Genomic DNA, 25,901 nt, shown 5'->3' on the forward strand with positions numbered 1-25,901 from the left:
ACTGTTGGGTTTTCTGCCACCTTTTGTTATGAACTGTCTGCTTTCATAGATTGTACCCTTGAGGCTGCGGCTGTGTTGTCCTGTATGCACACACAAAACCCAGTCTCATTATGTGCCAATTTCTTTCAGTACAGCTTTCCTTTAGCAGTGTTGTTTAAATCTTGGCCTGGTGATGTTGCTTATCGATAAAACGACGTATCTCTTTAAAATGCATATAAGATCTAAAGCTAATTTAGAATGCATTTAAAATATGAACAATTATTTGGGATTTTCTTACTCACTGAGTTGTATTGCTACAGCTTGTTACAATCATGGGGCAGATCTTGAGTGTTTCTTCAAGGAATCTACCTAATGCTCTATTTTCATGCTGTTCGTCTTATCACTGATGCTGAGTGTTATAAAGCTTTGTTCTGTCTGTGTTCTGTTTTATATTTTGGGGCCACAGGGGAAGAGGATAGTAGTATTGTCAAGAAATTAGGTTCTGCACCTTTTTCCTGCAGTGATAACCATGATTCTGCTGTTGTGTGGGAGAAGTTGCTCAATCCACTGAGCTTTTTCACAGGTAGACCTAGGCTGATTTTACATCATGAATCCTAATACAGACGGGGAGCTGGGAATCATCTGCCTCTTGCTTTTTAAGCTTTCAGTATCCAATATGTTTTACATTGCGTTCCATTTAAGAATATCATTAGCTTCTTGTGACTGCTCTTTCATTTATTGGTTTATTTCTACTGACTTTGTACTTATTAAGAGAAACTTCAGTCCTGACATACTGTGTTAATGTTAAGACTGTGTTGCAAAGGGTGTTTCTCAGCTATGCTTTAAGATGATAATTTATAATGCTATTTTATGTGGCTGCATTGTGGCTGATATGTGCACTAGTTTGCAAGAAACTCACTTGACATGTATGGGTTTGTGTGATATATGGTGTTTGCATTATGAACATGTGTACTTTGAACTGTACTTCTTAATTAGGATGTAATGTCACTGTGTTTGCATTCCCAGTAAATGTTAATTTTAAGTTAGTTATTTTTGTTGCTGCTTTGTGCTTTGGTGACTAGAAGCAGTGAACCGCAGGCTGTGACTCTTAGAGAAAGTTTAAGTAATCTGAATCTTGGAGTTTCTGTGTCACAACTAATGCCAGGTTTGGTTCAAGTTGGTTACTTGTCTGTTGGATCTTGTCATATATCCTGGTTCAATTTACACTGTTTCACTGATGGAGCAGGTTAAAGCCTATGAGCTTCTGAAACCTGTCCTGCTTTAGAAAATACTTCTGACCAAAGCTTAAAGCTGAGGAACTGCCTGAAGTATTGCATGTTAGTTACCCGAATCTTGTCTTCTGTACTGACAGCTGGAGCAATCAGTTTTGTTCCACCTGATGAGCTGATGTCCAAAACATGGCATCTTGGGCCTCTACCTCAAAACTTCAGGCTGTTTTAATCATGTTTTTCAGTCAGACTCCAGCTTTGCAGCCTTACATGTATTCCCAATAAATATGGTGTGGCTGACTGGTATAAAACATAATGATATTGCTTGAGATTAGCTTTACTTGAAATCTTTCCGGAAAGATTTCCAAAGAATGTTTTCGTTCCTCACCCACAGTACCTTGAGGAGCGCAAGTCCTGCATCTCACAGAAGTATAGATCCACTCTGTCCAGTGTCTGATACTGTCTAAGTCTTGTTTAATCTGCTGTGCATCTTTCGTTCACTGTGTTTTGTTATGGCACAGAACTGAACATGCTTTAAGTATTATTTAACATAATCTGGTCTGCAGCTATCATAAGTTAGTGCATGATACATCCTTTCATGAGTGGTACAAGCGCATTAATTACTATTTTGCAACATCTGGCCTGGTTACTACCTCAGCTATTGGCTTCTCAAACTCAATGGGCGTCTGTCTTTACAATTTCCTTGTATTCAGTAGTCCACAACTTTCATAAATTAGTGATGATTCTGGCCTCCAGTTGATGTTAGCAAATCTGAAGTGTTATAGCTGTATGTGTTGAAAGCTTTGATTTCCTGTTTTGCACAATTTTTCCTGTGATAATTCTCTGGAACATTAGCTTTCTGCAGAGGGGTAAGAAATCATTCTTTGCACCTGGATACTTGCTCATTAGTTAATTGGAATGGCAGTCAGTTTGGCTGATATGGCAAATATTGACAGTATTTTGTGATTTACAAAGGATAGTTGGATTTGTTGTCATGGTTTGTCTGTTTTTTTTAGTTTGGTTGTTTCTTTCGGTGGTTTTGTGTTGTTTTGTGTTGGTTGGTTGGTTAATTTCATTTTGTTTTGCTTTTTTCTTTATTTACATGCTTCCAGTAACTTTCTGCCTTTACCATCATTTCAAAAGCAGTTTTATGGAAGGCATTGAATAGTATTTGGGGCCATGTACTCCTGCAAGTTTTTTTCTTTCATGTGCAAGACCAGAATGTCCAGGGAAAAATGCTTACTTTATTCCCTACAGTGTGAATATATTAAAGAAAAAAAATACTGTTTGATCCATAGTTGAAATGTCCTCTTCTACTGCAGAAAAAAAGTGGATTTGCAGAAGTATTAATCAGGATTAGTTAGTTACTTTACAGAATTTATGCAGCATTTGCTAATTGAAAATTCTTCTTCTCAGTTGAGAAAAGCATCTAAAAGTATTCTTTATCTATAGTCTTATATGTTTAAAACATCAAATAAAATTGATAAATTACATTTGTTTGTAATCCATACAGAAGCACTATCAGCAGTGGTCAAGAAGAAAAAAAAAATCTCTGTGTTACAGCCAGTTGTTTCTTAGGAAGTCTTATTTATTAAGATCCTGCTAAGTAGAGGATGGAGGGAAGACTGTTTCTTGTTCATAGGATGATGCGTTTGGAACTGTGTTAGAAGTTTTACAAGATGTGACTTTGGGCATTTCAGATCATTTTGAGTTGTGTGCCAGTTTGGTACTTCATCAGTGACACTTCTGGGGATCCTTCATGCTTTAAGCTGGGAAAAGGGAATACTGTTGTTCATCAGAAGCATTCCCATTTGTTTCTGTTCTGTGTCACCTATTGTTTGTAACGGCTTAAGTGTGTAACTGCATAGCAAAGCAGATTGAGGAACTGATCCTACCTGAAACAATCTTTGTTTTCTTGAAGTGGATATGAACTTGTACCCTTCTGTTGAATCTGTCACTTTCATTAAATGAAAGATGGGGAGAAGGCAGATAGTGTAAGGTAATGTTAGAAAGTGACTCTAAATTGTCCCTTCCAGTGTATTTCTCATAAAACCAGCTGTTATCTTTCCAGTACAAAAGCTAAATTCAAATGCTGACATCCTACCTCAATGAAATGAATAAGAATTAACTCCTGCATAACAACCTGCTTCTGATAAGGCACCTGCTTTGGCCCACACCTGAGAGGAGGCCAAGGTGTTTATAGATGATTTGAAATTATTTTAATGTTTTAAATTATTTTAAAGAGAAGAGACAGTTTGTGGAAAAAAACTTGAAAAGAAACAGTGATAAATTAGCCTGTCACTATCATGTTTCAGCAAATACGGGAGGGAAAGCAGCAGTCTGTAGCTGGTAGTGACTTCAGAATGGGAGCTGTGGTGTTCCTCTGGAGATGGCTCATCTTTGCTGCTTGTTGTACATCATGTTGTTGCCATGAGTAGCAAGACTCACGGTATGTCTTGCTCAGGTGACTCAGTCTAATGAACACAATTTGTTTCTGTTCAGGATAAAAGGTGTCTTTTTTATCACTTTTGTGTGAAAATGATACATTGTATTACACCGAAGTTCTGAATGGCTTCTGCTAAAGTAACTCATGACTGGATTTATAAATCAGCCTTCCTTCCCCTTGTCTGATTAATAATATTCTTTCTGTTCTGAAATAGGTTGTAGGTTTTTCTTTTATAAGCATCTGAACACACCTGATGTGTGCAAATTCTGTAACCTTCTGTATTTCTGTAGTATTATCATATGTTGACTGTGCTTTGATAATCTGAATTTCCACACAATGAGGCTTTTTGGTTGTTTGTTTTTTGTTGGGTTTTTTCATGAGAATTTTGACTATTTCCTGTAATTTTAAGATTTTTTTTTTCCTTTCCTTTTCTGACTCTGTATGGATGCCTGATCATGAGTCTTCCAGTCAAAGTGTGTTTAATTATAGGAACTCTTAACAGGAAAAAAAAACAACCCTGTGGCAGAGATTGTATACTTGGTATAAAATATATTTTCTTTGTTAGAACTGAATATGAAGGAAAGACTCATGTGGAAGTAACATTTTTAAGAAGTATGTTCTGTACCATTCCATTGTTACAAAAATGTTTGGTCCTAAATTTAGACAAGAGAATTTAAAGAAGAATTTGTTGTTTTCCCTGACTAGAGGGACAGCTTTTTAAAAAGAAGTCTTAACTCCTTTGGGACTCGCTTGCAGAAAGATAAATTCCAATGAAGGTAATAATACAATAAAGGAGGGGGGGAGAGGGTGTTTCTGAAATATTTAGCCTAAAATTTTACAGAAACATAGTAGGCTTATTTTTCCTTTACAGATAGATAAGCCTTCTAAGTAATTTGATTTATTTTTTTCCAGATGCTCTACAATTGTCAGCTGTTCACTTGTGGCTACTTTTTCTTTTTTGTAACCATGTCATTCTAAAGTATACAACTCTCTTGACACAATTATCACTTATAGGTATGACCTGAGCATCAGTCACTTAAGATTGACCTTCTTTGTTGACAGATGTGACTGTTTTATATATGAGTGAATTTTAGTGAGAGTTGAACATAATAGTATCAGGGAAGGGTAGGCTTGTAATGGTCAGTGAAACAGAGCATTTCTAAGGATTGCTGTTGATTGCCTTTTGAAGAAAGGACTCTCATAGAACTGTTTCTTAAAGTTAATTCTGTATTCCTCTTGGGCAGCTATTCAAACACTAAAGCTGTTGGTCTGTCTTCTACAGGTGGGATCTTTGAACTAACTTTATACACCTGAAAGAAAAATATGATGCATTTGTTTTGTATTTTATAACCAGTGACTTTTCTGTTCGGATACAGTGAAATTCACTGTGGCAAAATGAAAGTTGTCTGCCAACTTTTATAGTTTATTTCTTCTAACAATGTTTTGTTAGTGTAGGTATCAGCAAAATGTGTAGGATATTATTGTCATGCAATTTAGAAGTTGTGGTTCAGTATATCCTAATTTCTGTCCTTACAGTTTAAAAAACCCCAACACTTAACATACTAAATTCTGCATGTCTATAATCTTTTTTTATGTGTGGCATTATTTAAAGGTAAACACTGCTCTTTTAATGTAGGTTGTGAGTGCTGCATGTGTGCTTTTCAGAGCAGTAGTGTGAGGAAGCTGGCAGTGGAATGGCAGGACGGCCTCATCCTTATGACAGTAACTCCAGTGATCCAGAGAATTGGGATCGGAAATTGCATAATAGACCTCGTAAACTTTGTAAACATTCAAGGTAGGTGCTGTGTACCATCTGTTGCATCTCAAAAACTATAAATAACAGTTCCTTCTAAAGGATACTGTATCTGGTTGTGGCAAGTCCTGTCATAAATTTTGTAGTTCTTAAAAGGAATGTTTCTTAATTCTCGGAAAAGGTATTTTCTAACCAAACTGGTTTGTCAGCTTCCCTAATCTGTGCTAGATTTATTTTCCTGTGTGTGGGATTTTCATCTTTTCTAATAAACCTGAATGCCTTGTGTGTGTATCAAGACACCAGCTGTGTGACTAAAGTTATTTTTTTGGGGATGCTATTAGGAGTTACTTCCTGTTCATCACATTTTAGATGTTGGTGCTCTCCATTTAAGTAGTGTACTTAAAATGTGCAACTTGTTCATGATAACTATTAGTTAATAGTTGCTTGCATGGGAGCAGCACACTTTATAGCACTTTCTTTGTAGAGCTGTGTGTCAGATCTGGTTTTTGCCTGCATGTCTCACTGTAAGAATGTTTTTTTCAATGCTTCTTGATTTGAGGACATTATTAAGTTAAATAGTGGTTTTTTTCCAGCATATACTGTTCAAAAATGACCTAACTAAGGTGCTTAGTCATCTATCAAATGTATGTGAAGAAGCATGTTGCTGGAAATATATATAAGCATCCAAATAAGTGTGTATCTTCCAAGTACTTCGCCCTTTTAGAATTGCTAAATATAACTAAAGCATCTCTGTTAGCTAGCTAAATTTGTTAGTGATTTAAGCTTTCACATTTGTGAGATGATGGTAAAAGAGCTAAGGCACACATTCAATTACAGCAGCTTAATTCAGTTTTTATTGTACAGGTTAAGATAAATTGGACAAGTGTTTCCCAAAGTATTCTATGGGCCAGTAATATTGTGGGTTATTTTCTTGTCATTAAGTCTTGGATAATTGAGAGACATCCAAGAAGGCAGGAAAAAAGAATGCACCAATAATTAAAAGGTTCACAAGGAGACCCACATAATTATAGCCCTGTCTGTGGCGTGAATAATGGAATGGTTAACGCAGAACTGAAGAGCGTGGCTGGTGCTAGTGGTCAGCTATGGAATACAGCTTTGTTCAGTTGATGGTTTTATTAAGATGATGGTGTCTGGCAAATGGTTGATTTGTGGTTCTTATTTAGGATCAGAATGTGACACTGTATCAGCAAATGAACAATATAGATATAATAGGGCATTGTGTGCTAGTTGAGAACTGTTCACTGCCAGGTCTCAGAGTGTGACTGAAGTGGGTGATTCATTGCTGAGTCTGGTTCACGTAGTCATCTCTGATCTCATGCTACCTCCCATGACTGGTCATCTGGAATAAAACCTAAAAGATGCAGATGACCTGGAAGTCAAACCTAGGTAAATCCAGTCCAAAGAAACAGTGCACATGTCTTACCATGTGTGGTCTCTTGTGGATTATCTTTCCAGGGAGATGTTTAAATAAAAAGCTGAGCAGCTTTCTGAAAAGATGATTTGATGCAGATAAGAGTCTCAACAAATTCTATAGGCTATGCCTTTCAAAAAGGCTGCTGTTGATCACTTCGATATGAAGCCATGAAATCTATGCATCTAAAATAATTGCAGCTAAGTTGAACATAATTCTGGCAAAACCAATTTGTGTTTCCAGTAAATGATCAACAGCTAGTGTTTTATGAAAGCTTTTCATGTCTCTGGTAAAGCTGCTATCTGAACAGAACTGCTTTGTTAAAATTTTAACTACTTGAGTCTTACTTCATTGCACTTGTGAAATATGCCTTGTTATCATAAGGAAAAACACATTTAATGTCTGAAAAAGGTAATGGTGAAATAACTTTATGAAAATCTCAGCAAGGGAGTAATATCTAAGATAGATGTGTAGCTTGTCATTTCTTGATGCTCTGGAGTGCTTAATCCTCTAGCCTTAACATTCTTAAAATAGCTTAGATAATTTTCTAGACTCATAGAAAACAATCTAGGACTGTGAGCTGTCTTCCAATGTGTAAGGCTTATGTAGCAGCAAGGAGAGCCACAGGGCTTGGCTTTCTTCACTGTGCTGTCTGTTTAGAGCAAAGGATATGTGGCAAAACTAACAAGGTGTAGGTATTAAACAGCTGCATAGGTGAGCATGGCATTTTTTTCTCTCTAGTTTGTGTGTCCCCTTTTTGAAATCTCTGGCAAGTTACGCTGTCTTTTTTTCTCTCTTTTTTTTATTACTTGTTCTGAGATGGGCAATGTAATGGAAAACTCAAAAGAGAGAGATGTGGAAAATAAAGATTAAAAGTACCATGCAGACTATGCCTGGTATGAATCTAAAGAGACTGACAGGATGAAATTATATGGTGTTAAAGCTGACTTTAACAAACAATACAAACAGTCTTGCTTGTCCAAGCTATTACAAAAATACTTGAGATGCTTTTTATTTAAGTACCCAAGTAAGAGAGAAGAAATCTTTGAGGAAGCATATGTAAACTAAACTGTGGCTAAGGTTAAAGTAAATGGTCTCTGAATGAATGTTTTCATTGTTAGGTATTGCTGTTCTGACCTTTCTGTTTTGTTTGTCATTGGTTATTAGCTTCCCGCATGTACTTTATAGTGTTGTGGTTTTTGTTATTGTTGTAAGCCTATAATTCTAGTGCTGTTGTACCAAGTATTTTCTCTGGACTTGTGGCCAAAAAAATCTGTCTTTAATTTGCCTTTTCATTAAGATGTTGCCTGGATTAAATGTTTCTAAAGCACTTCTCATTTAGTCCCATTTGTTAGTTTCTTGCTTCTTCATTCTGTTTAGGTAGTATTAGATTCAAAGTCCTGCCTGTTCCAGTGCATTAATGAACAAAATGTGGCTGTGATGTGATTCTGTTGTCATGACTCTTGAATCTTGGAAAATCTTCAACGTCTTGGAAAATTTTCCTGTGTATGACAAGTTATCGTGTAGATGCCGAATGCTGAGAAGTTTTTCCCTGGTATTTTTTATGCTGGGAGAATGCGTTCATGAGCTGTGAACAGAAATGCTACTTACTTCAGCAGTTTGTAAGAACATGAAGCAGCCCCAGAAGGGTCCTTTTCTCATATCTGGAATAATATCAGAACATATAATCTGTCCTCCACTGTAGGACAGGTTTTACTTCCCTTTGTGTAGATTTGGTTTCTGCAGTTGAACTTTTTATAGTGTGGGGCGGCAGGCCTACAGAATGTACAATGTGGAAATAATGAGGCCTGCTTTTGTCACAAACCTGGGTCATATTCTGTGAGTTACTCTGCATCATCATTAACTACAAATATTCCTGCTCTTGATTGCAACCTGGTAACTGGCAGATCAAGAGCTCTCCATCTAGATTTTATTTGCACTAGGATGTAAATTCCTAAGAAGAAATATGACTCTGAGTTTCTTAAACTTTGATTTTTAACACTCTCATCCATTTTTCAAATTGAGTAGGAATTGGTGTTCATTTATGGAGGTTGTGTATTTGGGTAGCTTGCAGAAGTCATAAGGTGTGAATATGTATCTGCCTAAATGTCAATTCCTAGCTGCCTGAAAAATCCCTGTGACAACTGAACACTCATGGGATTTCTGTTTCCTTCCTGAAATGGAACTGAGTTACTAAGAAATATATTACTCATGGTTGAGAGAGCCCTCTGAAGACTAAAATTGTGTGAATATTTAATTATCTTGGAGCAGGAGAGTTTTCACAGAGTTGTGTTGAGCTGAGGTAAGATTCTATAGCACTCCCCACATTTAAGTGGAGAGAATTCTTTCTGAGGGCTTCCTTGTTGGAGGTGGAGCCCCAAGTTAGATGTGACTGCTGTTCTGTGCTTCTACCAGATTTTGATGGATGTGTGTCCTAGCCTGAGGGGCAGTTTTTTGGGAATCTGGAGCAAATCCAACCATGGCATGTTCTTTCTACCTGAAATAGGAGTAAAGGAGAACAAAACATGCTAATTCTGCTACAAGGGAAGACCCTGTGTAGGAAACCAGTGCTGAAAGAACCTAGTGTACTTGCACTTTTTCTTGGTGCTGGGGAGTCAAAAACATACCTGAGAAGAGCATGCTGGAAAAAAACTTCTATATAATTTATTATAGGCATGTCTCCCATGGCTTACTAGGAAGGGAAGATAAGGCTTACAAGACTGTGATGGTTATTCTACCCTTGGGGCATGGGGACTGTAGTGGTGTGAGTCCTCCCTCACAAGACCCTAAAAACAGAAGAAAATTCACTGACTCAGGTAGCTGAAAATGTGTGATCAGAAATTTTCCTTCTATGTCTAAAGAGTTGACTCTTGAGTCTGAAATGCCAATGCGCTCCTGCTTTTCTTACCACAAGTGTCTTATTTTTCTTACTTTCTCTTTATTAAAAATCTTTTGCTGAACAATTCCCCTTATTCCTTCAGCTTTCATCATATTTTAATTTCCACTCTACTGCTTCTGACATCTTGATATTTATTGTAAGACTAGCTTTTAAACTGTGCCTCGAGTGTGTTATGACTCCTTAAAACAGCCTACAGATGTTCTAAAAAGAATCATTAAAAAACCCCGAACTGTACCATAATGCTTACTTATCCTCCCTCAAAGAAAAAAAACTTTAGAAAAATTGTATCCTACTGTGTATTAATTCGCTGTGTTGTCTTTTTTGTGTTTGGTGGGCTTTACTTGTCAAGCATTTGATCAGCTATTTATGTGAAGATGTAGTATGTCAGGACTTGGTGATTTCTGATCAGTAAACATAGAGATGAGTATAAATATAAACCAATGCTTAGATTGCCACAAAGTGTCATAAGATTTTTTTCCTGGCTTAGACTTGCTGGAAAAGGGGATGTTTGTAGTTAAAACATGGATGCTATGCTGGCTTGTTCTCAAAAGGCTATCGCTGTACCTGCTGATGAACTCACTGAAAGGTGAATTAATTTTAAATATTAATCCAGACAGACTTTACAGGAACAAATTAACTGTCCCCTGAAACTTGCATGGATTTGTCTGTCTGGAATGATTATGAGAGATATGACAAGAGAAAGTTAGCAATAACCTTTTCAGATGCGGTGTTTGTGTGCTGAAACCCGACAAGCTGGCAGGACTAGAAATAGCTTCGCAGATGGTACTTGGCACGGTACTGAGCAGCTCTCCTCTCGCACGCTCCCCTCCCTGCCTGTCAATTGCAGTACCCAATGGCTGCTTAGAGATGGGGAAACAGCAAGTATGAATTCAGCTCACAGGAGGCTGTGAGGTCAGACGTCAGTATTGCACTACGCATGGCTGAGTCAGTGACTGTGAGAAATTGAATTAGTATCTGGAGGGGTTTACGTCTTTGAACACTTAATGGACTGTATAGCTATAACCTCGTATCCTTGAGGGGAAGATGATGGAGGAAAAGGTAAAGCTCGCTGATGGTGCAGTCAACTACTGAAGAAATGATGGAAATACTAAATATGCTGAACTTAACAAGTAATGCCAAAGGATGCTGATCTGGCTTTCAAAGCTGCCTTCTTGGAAGGAACAGAATTCCTTTGTGCTCTGATTTCAAAATTACTCCCATGCTTTTGTGTTTCTTCCCTGATAGATACAAGAGGAAGGTGCGTATCTGTTAACAGGAATAATCTGTGGGCATTATTCAGAAGAAGAATGAGGAAAAGGAAAAATACTGTCCTTTGTGTGCACTGGTCAATTGAAACGTCTGCTGACAAAGAACAGACTTCAGGGGGAGGAAGAGGGGCATAAGCATTGTCATTGTGTAAGTCCTAGCGATATGAGCAGAACAGATTTCTTTCTTTCCTAAATTCTTATAGCATTGTATCTATAACTTAGTGTATTAGGTAAAGCTCTGTATTTGACAAGTGTTAATTGTGTGAATCATCCCAGGAAACAATTGGATCTAAGTTTATATTTTAGGAAAATTTAGTTAATGTAAATTTTAGATAAAGGGAGAATAAAAGGGTTTTGGTTAATACTCCATTGCTGTGTCCTTTTCTTTTAAATAAGGTGTTAGTGTGGTTTGTGAGGATAGTAAGTACAGTGATTTAGCACCATAATTCTGTGTGGATAAGCCAGTTTTATAAACCAAGCATCTTTATTGGCAGTGTTCTGTAGGATTTGAATACATTCTAATTGTTTTGACAGTAGAATTAATTCAGTTTAATGACTTCTTTTAATAATTAGTAATATATTCAGAGAAATATGTTGTTAAGTATAAAGACAAACCAAAGCCCTCCTTCCACAGATGACTCCAAAGCATCACTAAACTGATGAGCATTTACTTCTTAAGCATTTACTTCTACTAAAGACAGCTCTTCTCTTACTGCAAAAAATAGGAAGCATACCAGTGTGACAAGTGTGCCATTTAGATAGTACTCTGTTTCCTCCTTTGCATCACATTAAATAGGTTTGCTTAAATAAAACCTTGATTGATCTTGGCTTTCTGTGAGGCAAGTGATTTTAAAGGGAAGAGGCATTTTCCTTACAAAGGCAGAGCTTCCTTGGTCCCTGACTTGAGAGGGAAAATAAATTGACTTTGAGTTCTTGACTGCGTGCAGTACTAGTGTCCCCGTGTTCCTTTAGAGCCAAGAAAAGCTGTGTATTAAATTCGTGAAGATCCTCTAGATAAATATTCATAGGGTTGGTGCTTGTAAAGTAATTGATAAACTGAGAGTCTTACCTTTCCTGTATAAACTTTTGAGTGCTAGATGGCTCTCTCTATATATGAGGGTTTTTCCAGCTTTAATGATTGAGGCTGGAGGTTTAAAATGTTCCTTTGGGTTTTTTCTCTCATACAGTTTTCATTTAAATGCAATATGTTAAGCATGCAGGTGAAAATTTCACTTGTAGACTGGTATTGCCTCAGTCACTGCCCATGGCTTCCACAGCACGAGTTACAGCTGGTGGTCATCAGCTGGGGAAATTAACTGAAGGTTGACATCAAGCACTTATTTTCAGAGTGAGATAGAGATCTGAAGCTATAATGACTTTCTTGGAGGCTTGAAATCATGCACTGTGCAGAGCAGCATTGGCTCTTGTAGGCTGACGTTACAGGTTAATACAGTATGGCAGCCAGGTGCTGCAAGAGACCAGTGGCTTCTTGGCACTTTCAATTATCAGCAGTTCTTTGCTGCTTGAGAAGTACTGCTGTTACATCTGATCTGCATAGTGCTTCTGTGAACCACAATGCTTCCTAGCAGTTTGCCTGTTCTTGCAAGTGGGGTAGCTCTGCTTTGCCATCAGTATAGGTAGGTAGTAGCATCAACATAGCTGTGGAACTCCCTAGTGAATGCCAGTTTGGCTTGCCTGCTTTGCTGGGGACAGACATATAGTTGAAGTCCACACATTGCCAGTATGGAGCAAAGAGGTTTTGCATTTCACTGCAGGAACAACCTCCTGTCCATAATGGCTTCATTAGAGGGGGGGGGAAATTACACTGTTAACAAGTCCTTCTATCAAAAAAAGTCAAAATTATTTGGTAATTCTGATGTCTTAATTTTTTGGAACATTTGCAACTTCTTCTAAAACTTCTTTACAGGAAAATACAAGCCACAGCTCTCCTTTCACATGTACTGGCCACAGATGTAGCTTCTTTTTCAGATAGCTCAGTGACATAGTTTTCCTAGTCAAATATTGCCAGTGACTCTCTCTTCTGTTATGGTAGATTCCACTTCTTTATTTTGTCCTTTGTTCAGATTTAAACTCACTTTAGTTCCCTTGCTCGGTGTAGATCAGAGTTGTACTTCAGTGGTAATACTTACGAGAGTATGCTGAACAAATGGAACCTCAGATTTCGTCAGAGTATATATCCAACAAATCAAAGACTTTTTTTTTTTTTTTTGTTTGGATGTACTGTAACTAATAGTGATGAGATTTAAGATTAACATTTTAGATGGTTGTTATTAAAATGAGATTCATGATTCAGATGGTGCTATTGCGAGCCAAACTGCTTGAATCCTCAGAAATCTTGCAACTTTGGCATTTGACTTGCATCTTCTGGCTAACAGATAATGTGCCTGTCTCATAGTTGGCATTAATCTGTATGTTAAAGGGAGAGAAGTACAACAGAAAAAGCAAGCACACAAATAGTGTGCCTAGCTGCAATTTGAACAGCTCTTTGATATTATTTTACTAATCTAACTGTTTCAGAAGAATTGATTTTAATATTTAAGGATCCTGTTGTCCTCCAGCTGGCAGCCTCTGCTTCTTCCCTAGTGTGATGTAGAATTGATGTCTTGTGTGTCCATGCTCCAAGGGGGTGGTCATGGCTGGCAACAGGAAGCATGTTAATCCATGCACACAGCCCCTCTCCTTCCAGCCTCACTGGACATATGTACCAGGGCAGAAGTAGCTCTGGTTCCCATGCTCAGAAGGTGTAGCTGAAATTGGTTGTGCCCTGCATGTTTAGTCCTTTATTCAAACATGACTAAGGAGGAAGGATGATGCCAGCTGAGTCAATGTTACTTCCTGTAGCACCTGTTTTTCTCAGCTCCTGTAAAGAGATTATTAAGGTTTGCCCTGCTTCAGTGTGAACTCTGAATCACTGCTTTGAGGGTCATGTGGCTTTAGATGGTCTTCTGGATTAAGAACTGCATTCGAATTGCTTGCTTGTTAAAGGGTGATTGTGTCTGCTCTGCCAAAACGCATAATCCTTACAGTGGATCAGTTTCATTTCCTAGTGTTTGCCTTATTTAAAGGACCTAAAGCACTTTAGCTATTGAGAAATAGTGAGTCATACGGTCATACATTTTGATACTATAAAATATGATACCTGCAAAACTCTGTTTTCTCACTGCGTGGTTAGAAATATGATCAGGGCTAGGATCACAGTGCTGCTTGAACAAAGGCCTGATCACATGGGGCTTTATTAGGATTTACTGACATACTTTGTCATAGGACTGTGTTTTGAGTATTCCACATGCACACACCCTAACCAACCCATTGTGTGGGTGGGATAGTTGGTCATTTGATGATGTGCAAATATAATTGTGCAGGTGAGACAGAGGTTCTTCTAGAAAAAAAATAGTAAAACCAGGCCATCTCTTGGGATATTTTATCTGTAGTAGTGGTGAATATTATCATGTATAAGCAGGAATCAGACTTTGCTTTCAAGTTAGGCTTAAATTATAGGTTGTAATCCACATTTCTAATTAGCTTGTGAATATACTTTATACCTTTTAGAATAGTTCTCTGTGTGTACGTATATAAATATATATATGGAAGAAAAGGTAAAAAAAGTTTTCCTAAATTGTTGATGGTTTTTGAAAGGAAGCTTTGCAGATCTCACTCTTAAACTTTTGCACATTTGACTTTTGTAATACAAAATTTACCTTTCTCTAATAGAGAAGTAAACCAAGGAAGGAAATATAATAGCCATGCTGAAATGCTGTACATCTTAATAGATTCAGAATTGCTTTGGGAGTCTTGAGGAAAATTGTTTCCTTTTAATGAAAGCGATTGGATCATCTTTATTCTTAAATTGAGCATTCCTAGCCATAAGCGAGGCTTGCAGTTCTTTTGCCTTATTCAATAGACCTTTGGCTGACTTCACATCCTAAAAATGCATGTCTTATTGCAGCATATTTTAAGCTTGGCAGGAAAGAGAACTGCAGTAGATTCTCTCTGCACCAAACTTCGGCCTTATCAGTTACAATATTGAAATGGGGTGGCAGGAAGCTTGTGTTCCTTAGCTTGAGAGGTGTACTTCTTATTCTTTGCATTGTACTAATACTCATTTTGTGCCATTCTAAAAGGCATAAGATCTATAATAGCCTTTTTGTTCTGATTTAAGCTCTTCTTCTTTTTGGTTGCTGAAATGTGTCATGCTAGATGTTCACTTTTCTGAATGGTCTTGATTTATTTTTTTTAATAACAAAAGAAAAATAATTTTACTTCTAAGCAACTTAAAAAGAGGACATTCTTCCTAGCTTGCTTGTACAGTTCATGCTTTTACAATTTGTTATGCTTCGTCTTAGCTAGGTCATTACTCTTTCCTCTTTGTGTTCCTGAATCCTACAGCATTCCTAACAGTTGTATTTAAAGTCTTAAGGTAAAAGTTGTGGGGTTGCAGAATGTAAGAAAATGGGACATTGAGACTCCAGAGGGAAATAATGACCCTTCTTTGTCAGACCTTGTAGCTGTGCAGACTTCTGGCACAGTTCTTCAGTACTTGAGGCTTTTGGAAAGTTCCTTAGTTAAACCTGTAAATAAGGAGGTTTGTCATGCCTGAAAGGCAAATAGCAAAGGAATTCCAGTGGGGTGCAAGGACACAGATGGGTCTGTGTTGTCTGGATTTTGGTAAAATTCAACAATAACTGTTGCAAGATGAGATTTAATTTTTAGGTAGCTTCTGAGAGTGTTGGATCTTGAAATGGATTGGGTCTGTGGGTAGGTTTAATAATTGTGAAATGTAAATAGTATCTTAAATTTAAAGAATGTAACATAACATCAGTCTAAAAATACCATAAACTGTTACATGAAAATTTGCTAGCTTAGAACAAATGTCCTATTGTGCTCTTGGCTTTAGTAATATAGTTCATGTGTTTGCTGTCTGGGTTGTGCTGAATTACTATTGCTTCTTCCAAGAGTGACTGAAAATTTAAAAAAAAATGCGCAGAAATAAACCCATGGCTTGTGTGTCTTGATGTATCAACTAGTTAGAGGCTGACCACCTTTGTGAAGGGCAAGTTGCAAAGTAAGTGAAATCAGCACTAAAAGCCTGTGCTAAGAGAAGGGTTTTCCAGAACAGATTTCTTTGGAAAAATGACCCCTAACTTTTTCATTTCCTGCTGTGATGAGAATATTTAATTTAACAGTAAGAATCAAAGTAAAAAATACTTTGTTGTATTTGACTTACCTGTTCCGGAAGGGACTTCTGTGAACACAGGTTCACAGGCAGGCTCAACTGGTCAGGCAGTGTCTCTGTAGATCACATAGCAATAGACAGGTAATTCTTACTGTCTCCTTAAGGTTTCAAATCATTGTTCGTGTTCATAAATGTAAAATGAGTACAGCGGTCTTCCAAACATGATATTGAGTGTGAATGCCTTGAAACGTAAATGTGCAATGTTTCTGAAATTATGAAATGCTGAACGCTTCTCTTGTTTCTGTTTCCAGCACCTCATCTCGTATTGCTAAAGGAGTAGACTACACAAAAATGAGCCTCCATGGTGCAAGTGGTGGACATGAGAGATCAAGGGACAGACGCAGATCAAGTGACAGATCTCGTGACTCATCCCACGAAAGAACAGAATCTCAGCTCACTCCATGCATCAGGAATGTTACTTCACCAACAAGACAGTATCATTCTGGTGTGTTCAGATCTATAGCATTTCAGGATTGAAATTCTTGATCTTAATTTTGTTCACCTAGTACAGTAAAAGACATTATCGGTTGATGATACAACATACAGATTTCTTACGTGTTCTCTGAGCTGGGAGTAACCTTTTTCATAGATCATAGTTTTTTTTTTTTTCCATCTGCAGCGTTCATTCCTACACAATGCTCTTATTTAGTTCAAACCACAAATTTATTTTTTTTCTAAGAAGATAATTGACTAAATACTTCCCCTTTATGTGGAAGGGCGTAGGCATTTAGAAATACAGGAAACAAATGACAGAACTCATTCTTTTTCTTAGAGCTACAGCACTAGCATAGCTTCTATATTATTATGCTGAGTTGCTTTTTCAGTACTAAACTGCTAATTTTTTCTTGTAAATGCTTTGGGGAGGCAGGGTGGCTTTGATGTGTAAGTGGTGGAAATCTCAGGACCTTATAAACGGGCAGTTATTGTTAAAGGTTTTTTTAACTAGATAGATTTCATTGAAAGCATTTGCACTTATCAAGGTGACATGGTTTGTGCCTGGAAAGACATAAATTGCATGAAGCTCAGAAAAATCTACAATTTAATTTTCTGTCTTTCTTTTAATTCCTCTTTCCACCTTGTCTCCACTGAAGATCGAGAAAAAGATCACAGTTCATCTCGACCAAGCAGCCCTCGTCCTCAGAAGACCTCCCCAAATGGTTCTGTGGTTAGCATGGGGAACAGCAGCAGAAACAGTAGCCAGTCAAGTTCAGACGGGAGCTGCAAGGCTAGCGGAGAAATGGTATTTGTGTATGAAACTGGAAAAGAGGGAGCTCGGAATGTAAGAACTTCTGAACGAGTAACACTTATAGTGGATAACACCAGATTCGTTGTAGACCCTTCTATCTTTACTGCACAACCTAATACAATGTTGGGCAGGTTGGTTTCTTTCTTTTCTTTTCTTTTTTTGCCTTAATCTCTAATTGTAGAAGAAAACCATAAATGCTTTGTAGATATTTAAACTTTTAATATAGCTAATGAACTCATCACTATAGCTGATCCATTAATGTTTAATATTGCCAGTTTGCAGAGTAAAAATCAGATGTAAGTTCTCTGTTTTTGCACAGATGCTAATAGATGTATGTTACCCAGGGACAGAAGAGTTCATAAGTAAATAAACATATTTCATGATGTACTCATTTCCGTCTATCTTGCTGGACATTGCATCAATGTTATCTGACTCATTCCATATCTTATTTTTAATGGTAGTTGATTAATAGAAGTAGTGAGTACAGGTAGTCACTTTTAAAAAAGCAGGAAGAAAACCTGGAAGGGATTTATTTTGCTCAATGGTCCTACCCTGACAACAATCAAACTCAGCACATTTATCTTCTGAAATGCTTTTTTGGAACAGGGGAGTGTCAAACAGATAGTATAACAGACCAGAGCCTCTAAGCAAAGAGACCCAACAGTGAAAATGGTCAGTAGTTGATTACAGGTGCACAATGTGTGTGATATTTTTCTGAAGAAACTATAATAAGCAACATATTTAACATTTTTGTTTGATGGGAAAAGATTCTATACCTGCTCAAATACTGTCTGGTTTTGCCTTTTCCAAATGTAAAGAATACTGTTTACAAACTTGAGGCAAGAGATGACTGAAGGTTTATGCCTGTGTCACTTTGGGTTTGGCCTTTTTATTAAAATGTGGCTGTTTCTTAGCTTGTAAATATATAATGATATTTAAAACACAAATAGAACTGTTGTTTAAGGTAGAGGTAATAAATATTTTTTTTTTTTTTAAATCTACTTTAAATCACCACTGTGCGAGATAAATAGTACCTTGGTTCCCTCTTTTGTGAAAAGTTGTGTGAGAATTACAGTGAAAGTAAAAATTGCTTCTCTCTGTAAACTGTAAATGGAAATAAGTAGAAGTAATAATGAATAGAATCATTAGAAGTCCATCAGTGTGAAGGTAGGTAGTTAAGTGGTTAAGTAGTTTGGATTCCCATGCCCAGCCTCACAGTAAGTGGTGCTGGCTAATGCTCTAGTTTTTTGTGTGTGTTGCTGAGTTATTTTCCCTTGGGATTGGTTCATGGAACAAGCCTATTCTGCTAATTCAAAAGTAGGTTAATAAAGGTACGGAAATACTGCTCTGAAACACAAGTTATTTATAAACCCACTTTTCCCCAATGTCAGTTCACAGGGCACTGAACAGGAACAGTTTAGCTGGTATGTTCTGGGAGGTAAAAGTAACTGTAATAAGAGTGTATCATTTGCCTTGAACTTACATTCTGTTAGACTGCCTTTCTTCTAAATGTTATTTCTTGTATTGAAGCTTGAACAGAAAATGTGTCAGATCAGTAAGTGGAAAAAAGTGACTTTGAATTCACACGATACATTAGCTCGTGGTTCTTTGGGTTGTGTGTATGAAAGCAAAGTGTTGCCATCAGGTTATATTTGGAAGTAAAACAAAGAGTAGATAGTAATATTTTTTGTAAGCATAGGGTGTAATTCTGTATCAGAGGTGTGCTTTTGAAAAGTAATACGCTGTTTGGGACTTGCAGTCTTCTCTTTAGTCTACCTTTCCTTGCATCCTAGCAGAGAAAAATATGCTGTACATGCAGGCCTTCAGTTATGGATACCTTCTGTTAATGTTATTTTAACTTTTGTATTAACTAAATCTTAAATGAAATTGAGGTGAGTTGTGTGTGCTTGAACACTAACTTTTGTTTCTTAAATTACTTCAAATGTCTTTAATGAGAATTCCAGAGCAAAACTGTTCTTCTGCAGTGTTACCTCAAAAACATCAAGGACAGCTTGTTTTGGGTTCCCCCCAACCTTTGGCACTGGCAGGAAATGGCCTGGTTATTGACAAGTTAGGATTGAAGAATAAAACTAGACTTTCCTGAATTATACTACCCTGCTTTCTATTTTCTAGTAGTCCTGCTAAACACAAACCAAATGGAGCTGTGTACAATAGACTTTTTTCCCAGCTATTTCAATATAATTTTTGACATTTTGCTTTCCAGATGAAGCAGGGGGGGAAATCCTAGTAAGGAATTCTAACCAAATTACTTTTGTTCTTGAGCAGGATGTTTGGATCAGGCAGAGAACATAACTTTACACGTCCTAATGAAAAAGGAGAGTATGAAGTTGCTGAAGGAATTGGTTCCACTGTGTTTCGTGCTATTCTGGTGAGTTTTCAGGGGTAAGAACTGTTAGGACAAGCAACATGAGCATCCAGAGGCATAACATTTTCATTTAGCACTACTTTGGATGGAATATATATTGTTCTGTATTCTCTAAGGGGTAAAAAAATGCTTGATGTGAAACACTCCTCAGTTTTCTAGACACATGTGACAGCCAGGAAGAGAGAAAGCATGCATGAAATGAACCAAAAATAATACTGCCTGCCAGAAATTTGTTCACTTTCTCCTATGCATTTAGTTCACTTAGTTCAGATATATTGAGCTCTTCTGTGCTAAAATTAGATCAAACGGTACCAAAACTTAACTTGCTTCAGGTAACAGGAGAAAAGCAACCTTCAGTCAGAAGAAAATGGCCCCTTATGTATTTCCTGTCTACACAAAGAAGTAGAGCGGCCATACTGCTTTGTCAGCAGAATTAGAATAGAAAAAGCTGAATAAAGCCAGTTATACATGCACCAGAATGATCAGTATTATTGGTTTTCACTTCGTTGTCACTAGAGCTCACTGCTCTGAAAGCAGCTTAGAAAACTGACAAGTTCGAGGACAATGGAACTTACTTAACAGATGCTGCTCTCCTATGTTTCAGGGGGTTTGCTTATGGAGAAAGCATAATAAATGATATAATGACATGTTTCTGTAAGTGAATGTTGAAGAGCATTGTGGGTTTTTGTTTGCTGCATTACTGCAGGATTATTACAAGACTGGAGTGATACGCTGTCCTGATGGAATATCTATTCCTGAACTGAGAGAAGCATGTGACTATCTCTGTATTTCTTTTGAGTACAGCACTATTAAATGCAGAGATCTCAGTAAGTGCAAAATTTATTATAATAATTTGAACTATGTAGACTAACTGAAGCAAATATATGGGAGGAGGTAATTCCAAATGTTGCCCTTTACTAGGGCAATGAGCATGGCTGCATTAGTAAAATCCATTCTTTTTTATCTTTTGTAAAGCCCCAGAGACATGGCTGTACACCTTTTTGAAAAATAGTGGCTTAGTTTCAGATATTTTTCTGCTGCGATCAGCTCTGTGGAATTCTTAAACTCTGTTGCTGCATTTGCAGTACTGATACAGTAACATGAAGTGGTATTTTTTTTTTTGCAGAGGACAGGGAGGATAATTTATTCAACTCCTTGCAAAGATAATTAAGCTCTGTTACTAGGAATGGCAGCACAGCTTTGCCGGTGGTGGTAGGGTGTGTCATGGTTCCCTATGTGCAGTATCTCTTCAGCTTATTCCTTCCCTGAGCATAGACAAAGTTTTGGCTAGTGTTGAAATGATCTGGCCTGTGCCTTTGGTTGCTGGGATCTCATGGTGTCTGTGCAGGGTCAAGCTGTAGCATTCTAGCTGCGAGGTCTGAGCAGGGTACCTGTGCCTTCACCACAGTGCAGAGACCTCAGGGCCTTCTGCCTGCTGAGTCACACTCCCGAAGCACTTTGTCTTTAGCAGGAGGATTTAGCAGCTCATGCTGTCAGGGTTTTCAGGGTTTTGAGAGGCTTTGTTTTTTAGCTACTGCTTATAAGTAGTGGGTAACGTGCTCTACTCTTTCAGCACCCAGCTTAAATAATGTTTATTTTAGGAAGCCAATAGGAGTCTTACTTAGCATTACCAAGTGCTCAGCAGTAGTAAAACATGAAGGAAGTCTCCTTGAAGGCATTCCTGTGTCTGCCCAGTGTTATGTTAGTATCTGCAGGACTGTCCTGGTAGTTTGAATTTATGCTGTTACTTCTTGTATACGTTTGATAAAGTGTCTTTAAAGTAGTCTGCAGTAAACACTACAAAATGAACTGAATTGTTGTGTTTCCTGCCTTCATTATTTTTTAACCAAGCTTTCAAATCTGCCTGTGCTTAAAATTTTCTTCCAGGTGCCCTCATGCATGAATTATCAAATGATGGTGCTCGCAAACAATTTGAGTTTTATCTAGAAGAAATGATTCTCCCATTAATGGTAGCCAGCGCCCAAAGTGGTGAGAGGGAGTGTCACATTGTTGTGCTGACAGACGATGATGTTGTTGACTGGGATGAAGAGTATCCTCCACAAATGGGAGAGGAATATTCACAAAGTAAGTTCATTGTTTCCACCAAGCCATGCTATGGTAGAACTAGCAGTAAATGTGCTGATATAACTTATTTTGTATGTAAGCATAGTCAGCAATGCCTTTACAACATCCCTAATGCCTCACAAAAACACTCTTTTATTTTGGGTAGTTCTGCTTAATATTTTGCTTCCCAGAAGCGTATGTTACCTGTTACGTAAAAATGTAATTAAAAAGAGAAGTTAATGTTTATTATCAAGGTATTGTTAATGGGAGGAAGGGCAGTACTTTTACAGAACTTGATGAGAAAAATGGATAGGAGTCATGTTTACTATGAGTGAACAACTAGAAAGTTCTATGGGTGGGGGGGAAGTGTCTGTTAGTATTCTGAAAGTATAAGAGATTGGTGTATAGATGAGTTAAAGCACCTGTGAATGTACAGGATTGATGGCTCAAGTCCCTCCTTTTGAGGTGCTGTAATCTGAGCTTCAAAGGGGTCCCTCTTCTGCTTCAAAAGTCTGGGTTTTCTGAAACTGATTTGCAGATCTGTCTTTCATAATGGCAAGCAGAATAGAAAGGTGTTTTTCATGTCTGCAGGGATTCCATCAAAAAGGGTGAAAAATAGAGATGGCTTTTGTGGAGGTGGAGTTAGGAGTATGTAATGTGATTTGCTCAGTGAATTGTCTTACTGCATTTGTAAATCAACCAAAAAATATGCGTATAAAACAGATTAAATTGACAGGGAAAGTGATGTGCAACCACCCCATTTCCCAGTGCTTCAGACATTGTTCTCAAGAGTTCTTCAGTCTCTCCCCCTATTCTGAAGTAGAAATGGTTAATCAAAACACTTAGATAAAGCTTTGTGGTTTCAAAATAGAGGCTTCATATTTTGAGTACAAATTTTCCTCATTAAACTGTATTTTTAGTTATTTACAGCACAAAATTGTATAGATTCTTCAAATACATTGAAAATCGAGACGTGGCCAAGTCAGTTCTGAAGGAAAGGGGGCTGAAGAAGATCCGTCTGGGCATTGAAGGTAAGAGAGGCATTGCATGCACACTCGTGGGGGAAGGTGCTCTGCTGCACTTCTCTGTTCTCTGCTTTCTGATAGTCTCTGCAGTTTCAAAACAAAGGGTTGCTATTGTCTTTGCTATTGAGGTTAGGTGCTAGAATGGCCAGACGGGGAGTGGTGCTTGATAAAGAACTGGTGTAGCTGGAAAAATGGATTACAGGCTTATGACTGGTCTACAAGATGTACTTAGCTGCTAGATTGTTTGGAGAGTAACTTAGGTGGTTTATTTCTGACTTACAGCTTGCATCTCATGCCATTTGCCCTTAGCTTTCATGCAAAATCTTCTCTGTATTTTATTTGAAGTAGTGATGCATTTTTACAGCTTTGTACATTCTGGTTTTTGTCTGGTGCCCTTTTCAGGGCTTGAAATGGGGAAAAAAAAAAGAATTTTAAGTGGCAGGTAAATATGTTCTTTTTAGGAAATAAAAAACTATCAAATGGATCACTGAGTGCACAGAAATACTACTCTGAAATAAAAATCCTGGAAGTTAGGAGGCTGATCCATAAAGCCTCAGCTCTGACTTCACGAAAGACAACTACATCAAGTAGTCTTAGAATTTTACCATGAATGGATTTATTTGCATTTAGTTTTCCATCTGATTGTTGTCCCAAATACTTAAAAATTCAACCTTTATAACTTTCAGGATTCATTCACTCAGAGAGTTGTCATAGTTTCATTTGCTTTGGTTAGCAAATTGCAAATGTTTCTAACTGTTTATGATCTCCCAGCTAAGTAAATTCAGCAGAACCAAGGTAACAGCCTTCAGACTGAAATGCCATTCAACTAAAGAATTGCTTTTGTGTGTTATGCTGGCTACCACCACATTATTTCTGCTAGCATTTCTTTGTTTAGACAAAGAACTATTTGACTAAACTTTAATGCTAGTGCCCTATAATAATATGTGAGGAAAATTATTACTTATGCAGAGGGGAGAGAGAACTGGGACACAGAATACCAAGAACTGTTAATTGGTCTAAACCAGTGTATTTTAATCGTGTAGGGAGCTGGGAGGAATGCACTAGGATACCACTGGAGAACTTAACCACAGCTCAGAGTCACACTGTTCTGAGATTTCATGTCCTGTGTTCTGGGTCATACTGCTTAAGAAGCAGCTGACTGTGAAGGTCAGAAGAGTTGTCTGCTGGCGATCTATTCATTGTCATTAGCACTGTAGCCTCTTTCCTTACAACATGCTTGGGAGTTAAACTACTGTGTTCTCATACAGATAACATGAAGAACATGATGGTGCCTGTTTCCATTCAGGAAGTTGATGGTGGCAGCTGCTGATGTTCACTATGCTTCCACAGGCTGCCTTTTTGTAAAAGAAAACAGCGAAGGAAATGCTAACTTGTGCTGTGCTCTGCTTCCTAGGTTATCCTACATACAAAGAGAAGGTGAAAAAGCGACCAGGTGGAAGGCCGGAGGTGATTTACAACTATGTCCAAAGACCATTCATTCGGATGTCCTGGGAGAAGGAGGAAGGAAAGAGCCGACATGTTGACTTCCAGTGTGTGAAAAGCAAGTCTATCACAAACTTGGCAGCAGCAGCAGCAGATATACCCCAGGATCAGCTTGTGGTAATGCACCCTACCCCCCAGGTAGATGAGCTGGATATTCTGCCTATTCACCCTCCACCCAGTAACAGCGAGATGGATACTGAGGGACAAAACCCACCGCTGTGATCCAGACTCTCACTAAAATAAAAGCATGCTCCTTTAAAGTGACTCTGTACTCAGCTCATGCTACACTGCAATTCCAGTGTTTTCCATTGTGTAACAGTGTTCAGGATATTGCAGTATGGACCTTGGAAAAGGCCAAAGGGAGGCCCTGATCAGTTTTGAGAAAGTACAGAGCATACACCCTGGGGTTACAGTTACATACATGTATGTGTTTACCAGTAGGTTTATGACATTGGTGATTTGTATGCTGGACTGTCCTCACGCTTAAGGCCACCAAAACCAGGGGGATGCTGGTGGCTAGTGTACATCAGTGTTGTTCCATGGGGGTTAGAATGCAGAATTGGAATTGATAGTAGCACTTTATAAATGGTTGATAAATGGAATTTGAAGCCATTTTTTATAAATGTATTGCACAATACTAACAAAGTGCTTCTATCAAAAGTATTAACTGTAAATAGTTTTGCTCTGAATAGACTGACCCTTTTAAAGTTATTGTATATGGTTGAGCACAAAACTACGATTGGGTTTTTGGATTGAGGACATGATTCAATTACCCATGTAACATCTTGTTAAACTCCAAGTTCTTCAGTGAATTTTTTCACTTGTTTGCAGCGTGAGCCATGTTCCAAAATTGTGAACGATGGATAGGGGCTTTATCTTAAATTTTGCCTTACCTTTCTCTGTTCACAACTATTTATTTAATACATTTTTCATAAGTGTCATAAAATAGGAAATTGCAAATGGTTCATTCTTCGTTTATTAATGACTGTAAACAAGTTTTTCATGCAAATAAAGTTTCCATTATTTTAATGGGTTTGAATTATCTGTGAATGAGACTATAGAGATGATTTTTGAAAGTACTTGCTTTTTTTTTCCTCAGGGAAGGATGGTTAATACTAAGTGAAAAACAAGTATTTCTTAACAGTGAGGTAGGCTAAGATAGCCTGACAGTACCAGCTTTCTCTTTGTTTTTCTTGGTAAGTAATAATAGCTTCTTCAGAAATGTATTGTAGTGACAATCTTGTGTGTGTAAGGCTTTGTTTTTTCCTCCCTTTTCTTCTAAGGCTAAAAAAAAAAGGTAGCAACTGCTTCTAGCATGCACCTTGGGCAGGGTTTTATCAAATTTATTTATCAAAGTAAATGCTCCATCTTAGAACAAGGGAAACATTTATTTTAAAAATATTTAACTGTCTAATAC

The 25,901-nt window shown here is 37.7% G+C and overlaps 1 protein-coding gene across 2 annotated transcripts; it reads left to right on the forward strand.

Annotated features, from left to right (window-relative positions):
* Positions 1 to 5,348: 5,348 nt before the first annotated feature.
* On the forward strand, positions 5,349 to 24,706 carry BTBD10 (BTB domain containing 10). 2 transcript variants are annotated; one of them, XM_054390521.1, is made up of 8 exons: positions 5,349 to 5,449; positions 16,512 to 16,705; positions 17,352 to 17,637; positions 19,793 to 19,895; positions 20,599 to 20,719; positions 21,780 to 21,977; positions 22,877 to 22,987; positions 24,396 to 24,706. In XM_054390521.1, the coding sequence occupies exons 1-8, from the start codon at positions 5,349 to 5,351 to the stop codon at positions 24,704 to 24,706; spliced, it is 1,425 nt and encodes a 474-aa protein (XP_054246496.1). The 2 variants fall into 2 exon arrangements, with proteins under 2 accessions (XP_054246496.1, XP_054246495.1); XM_054390520.1 differs by lacking the exon at positions 5,349 to 5,449 and adding an exon at positions 10,872 to 10,996.
* The last annotated feature ends 1,195 nt before the right edge of the window (positions 24,707 to 25,901 follow it).

Source organism: Indicator indicator, chromosome 21 (assembly GCF_027791375.1).
Source record: "Indicator indicator isolate 239-I01 chromosome 21, UM_Iind_1.1, whole genome shotgun sequence".
NCBI classification, from domain to species: Eukaryota; Metazoa; Chordata; class Aves; order Piciformes; family Indicatoridae; genus Indicator; species Indicator indicator.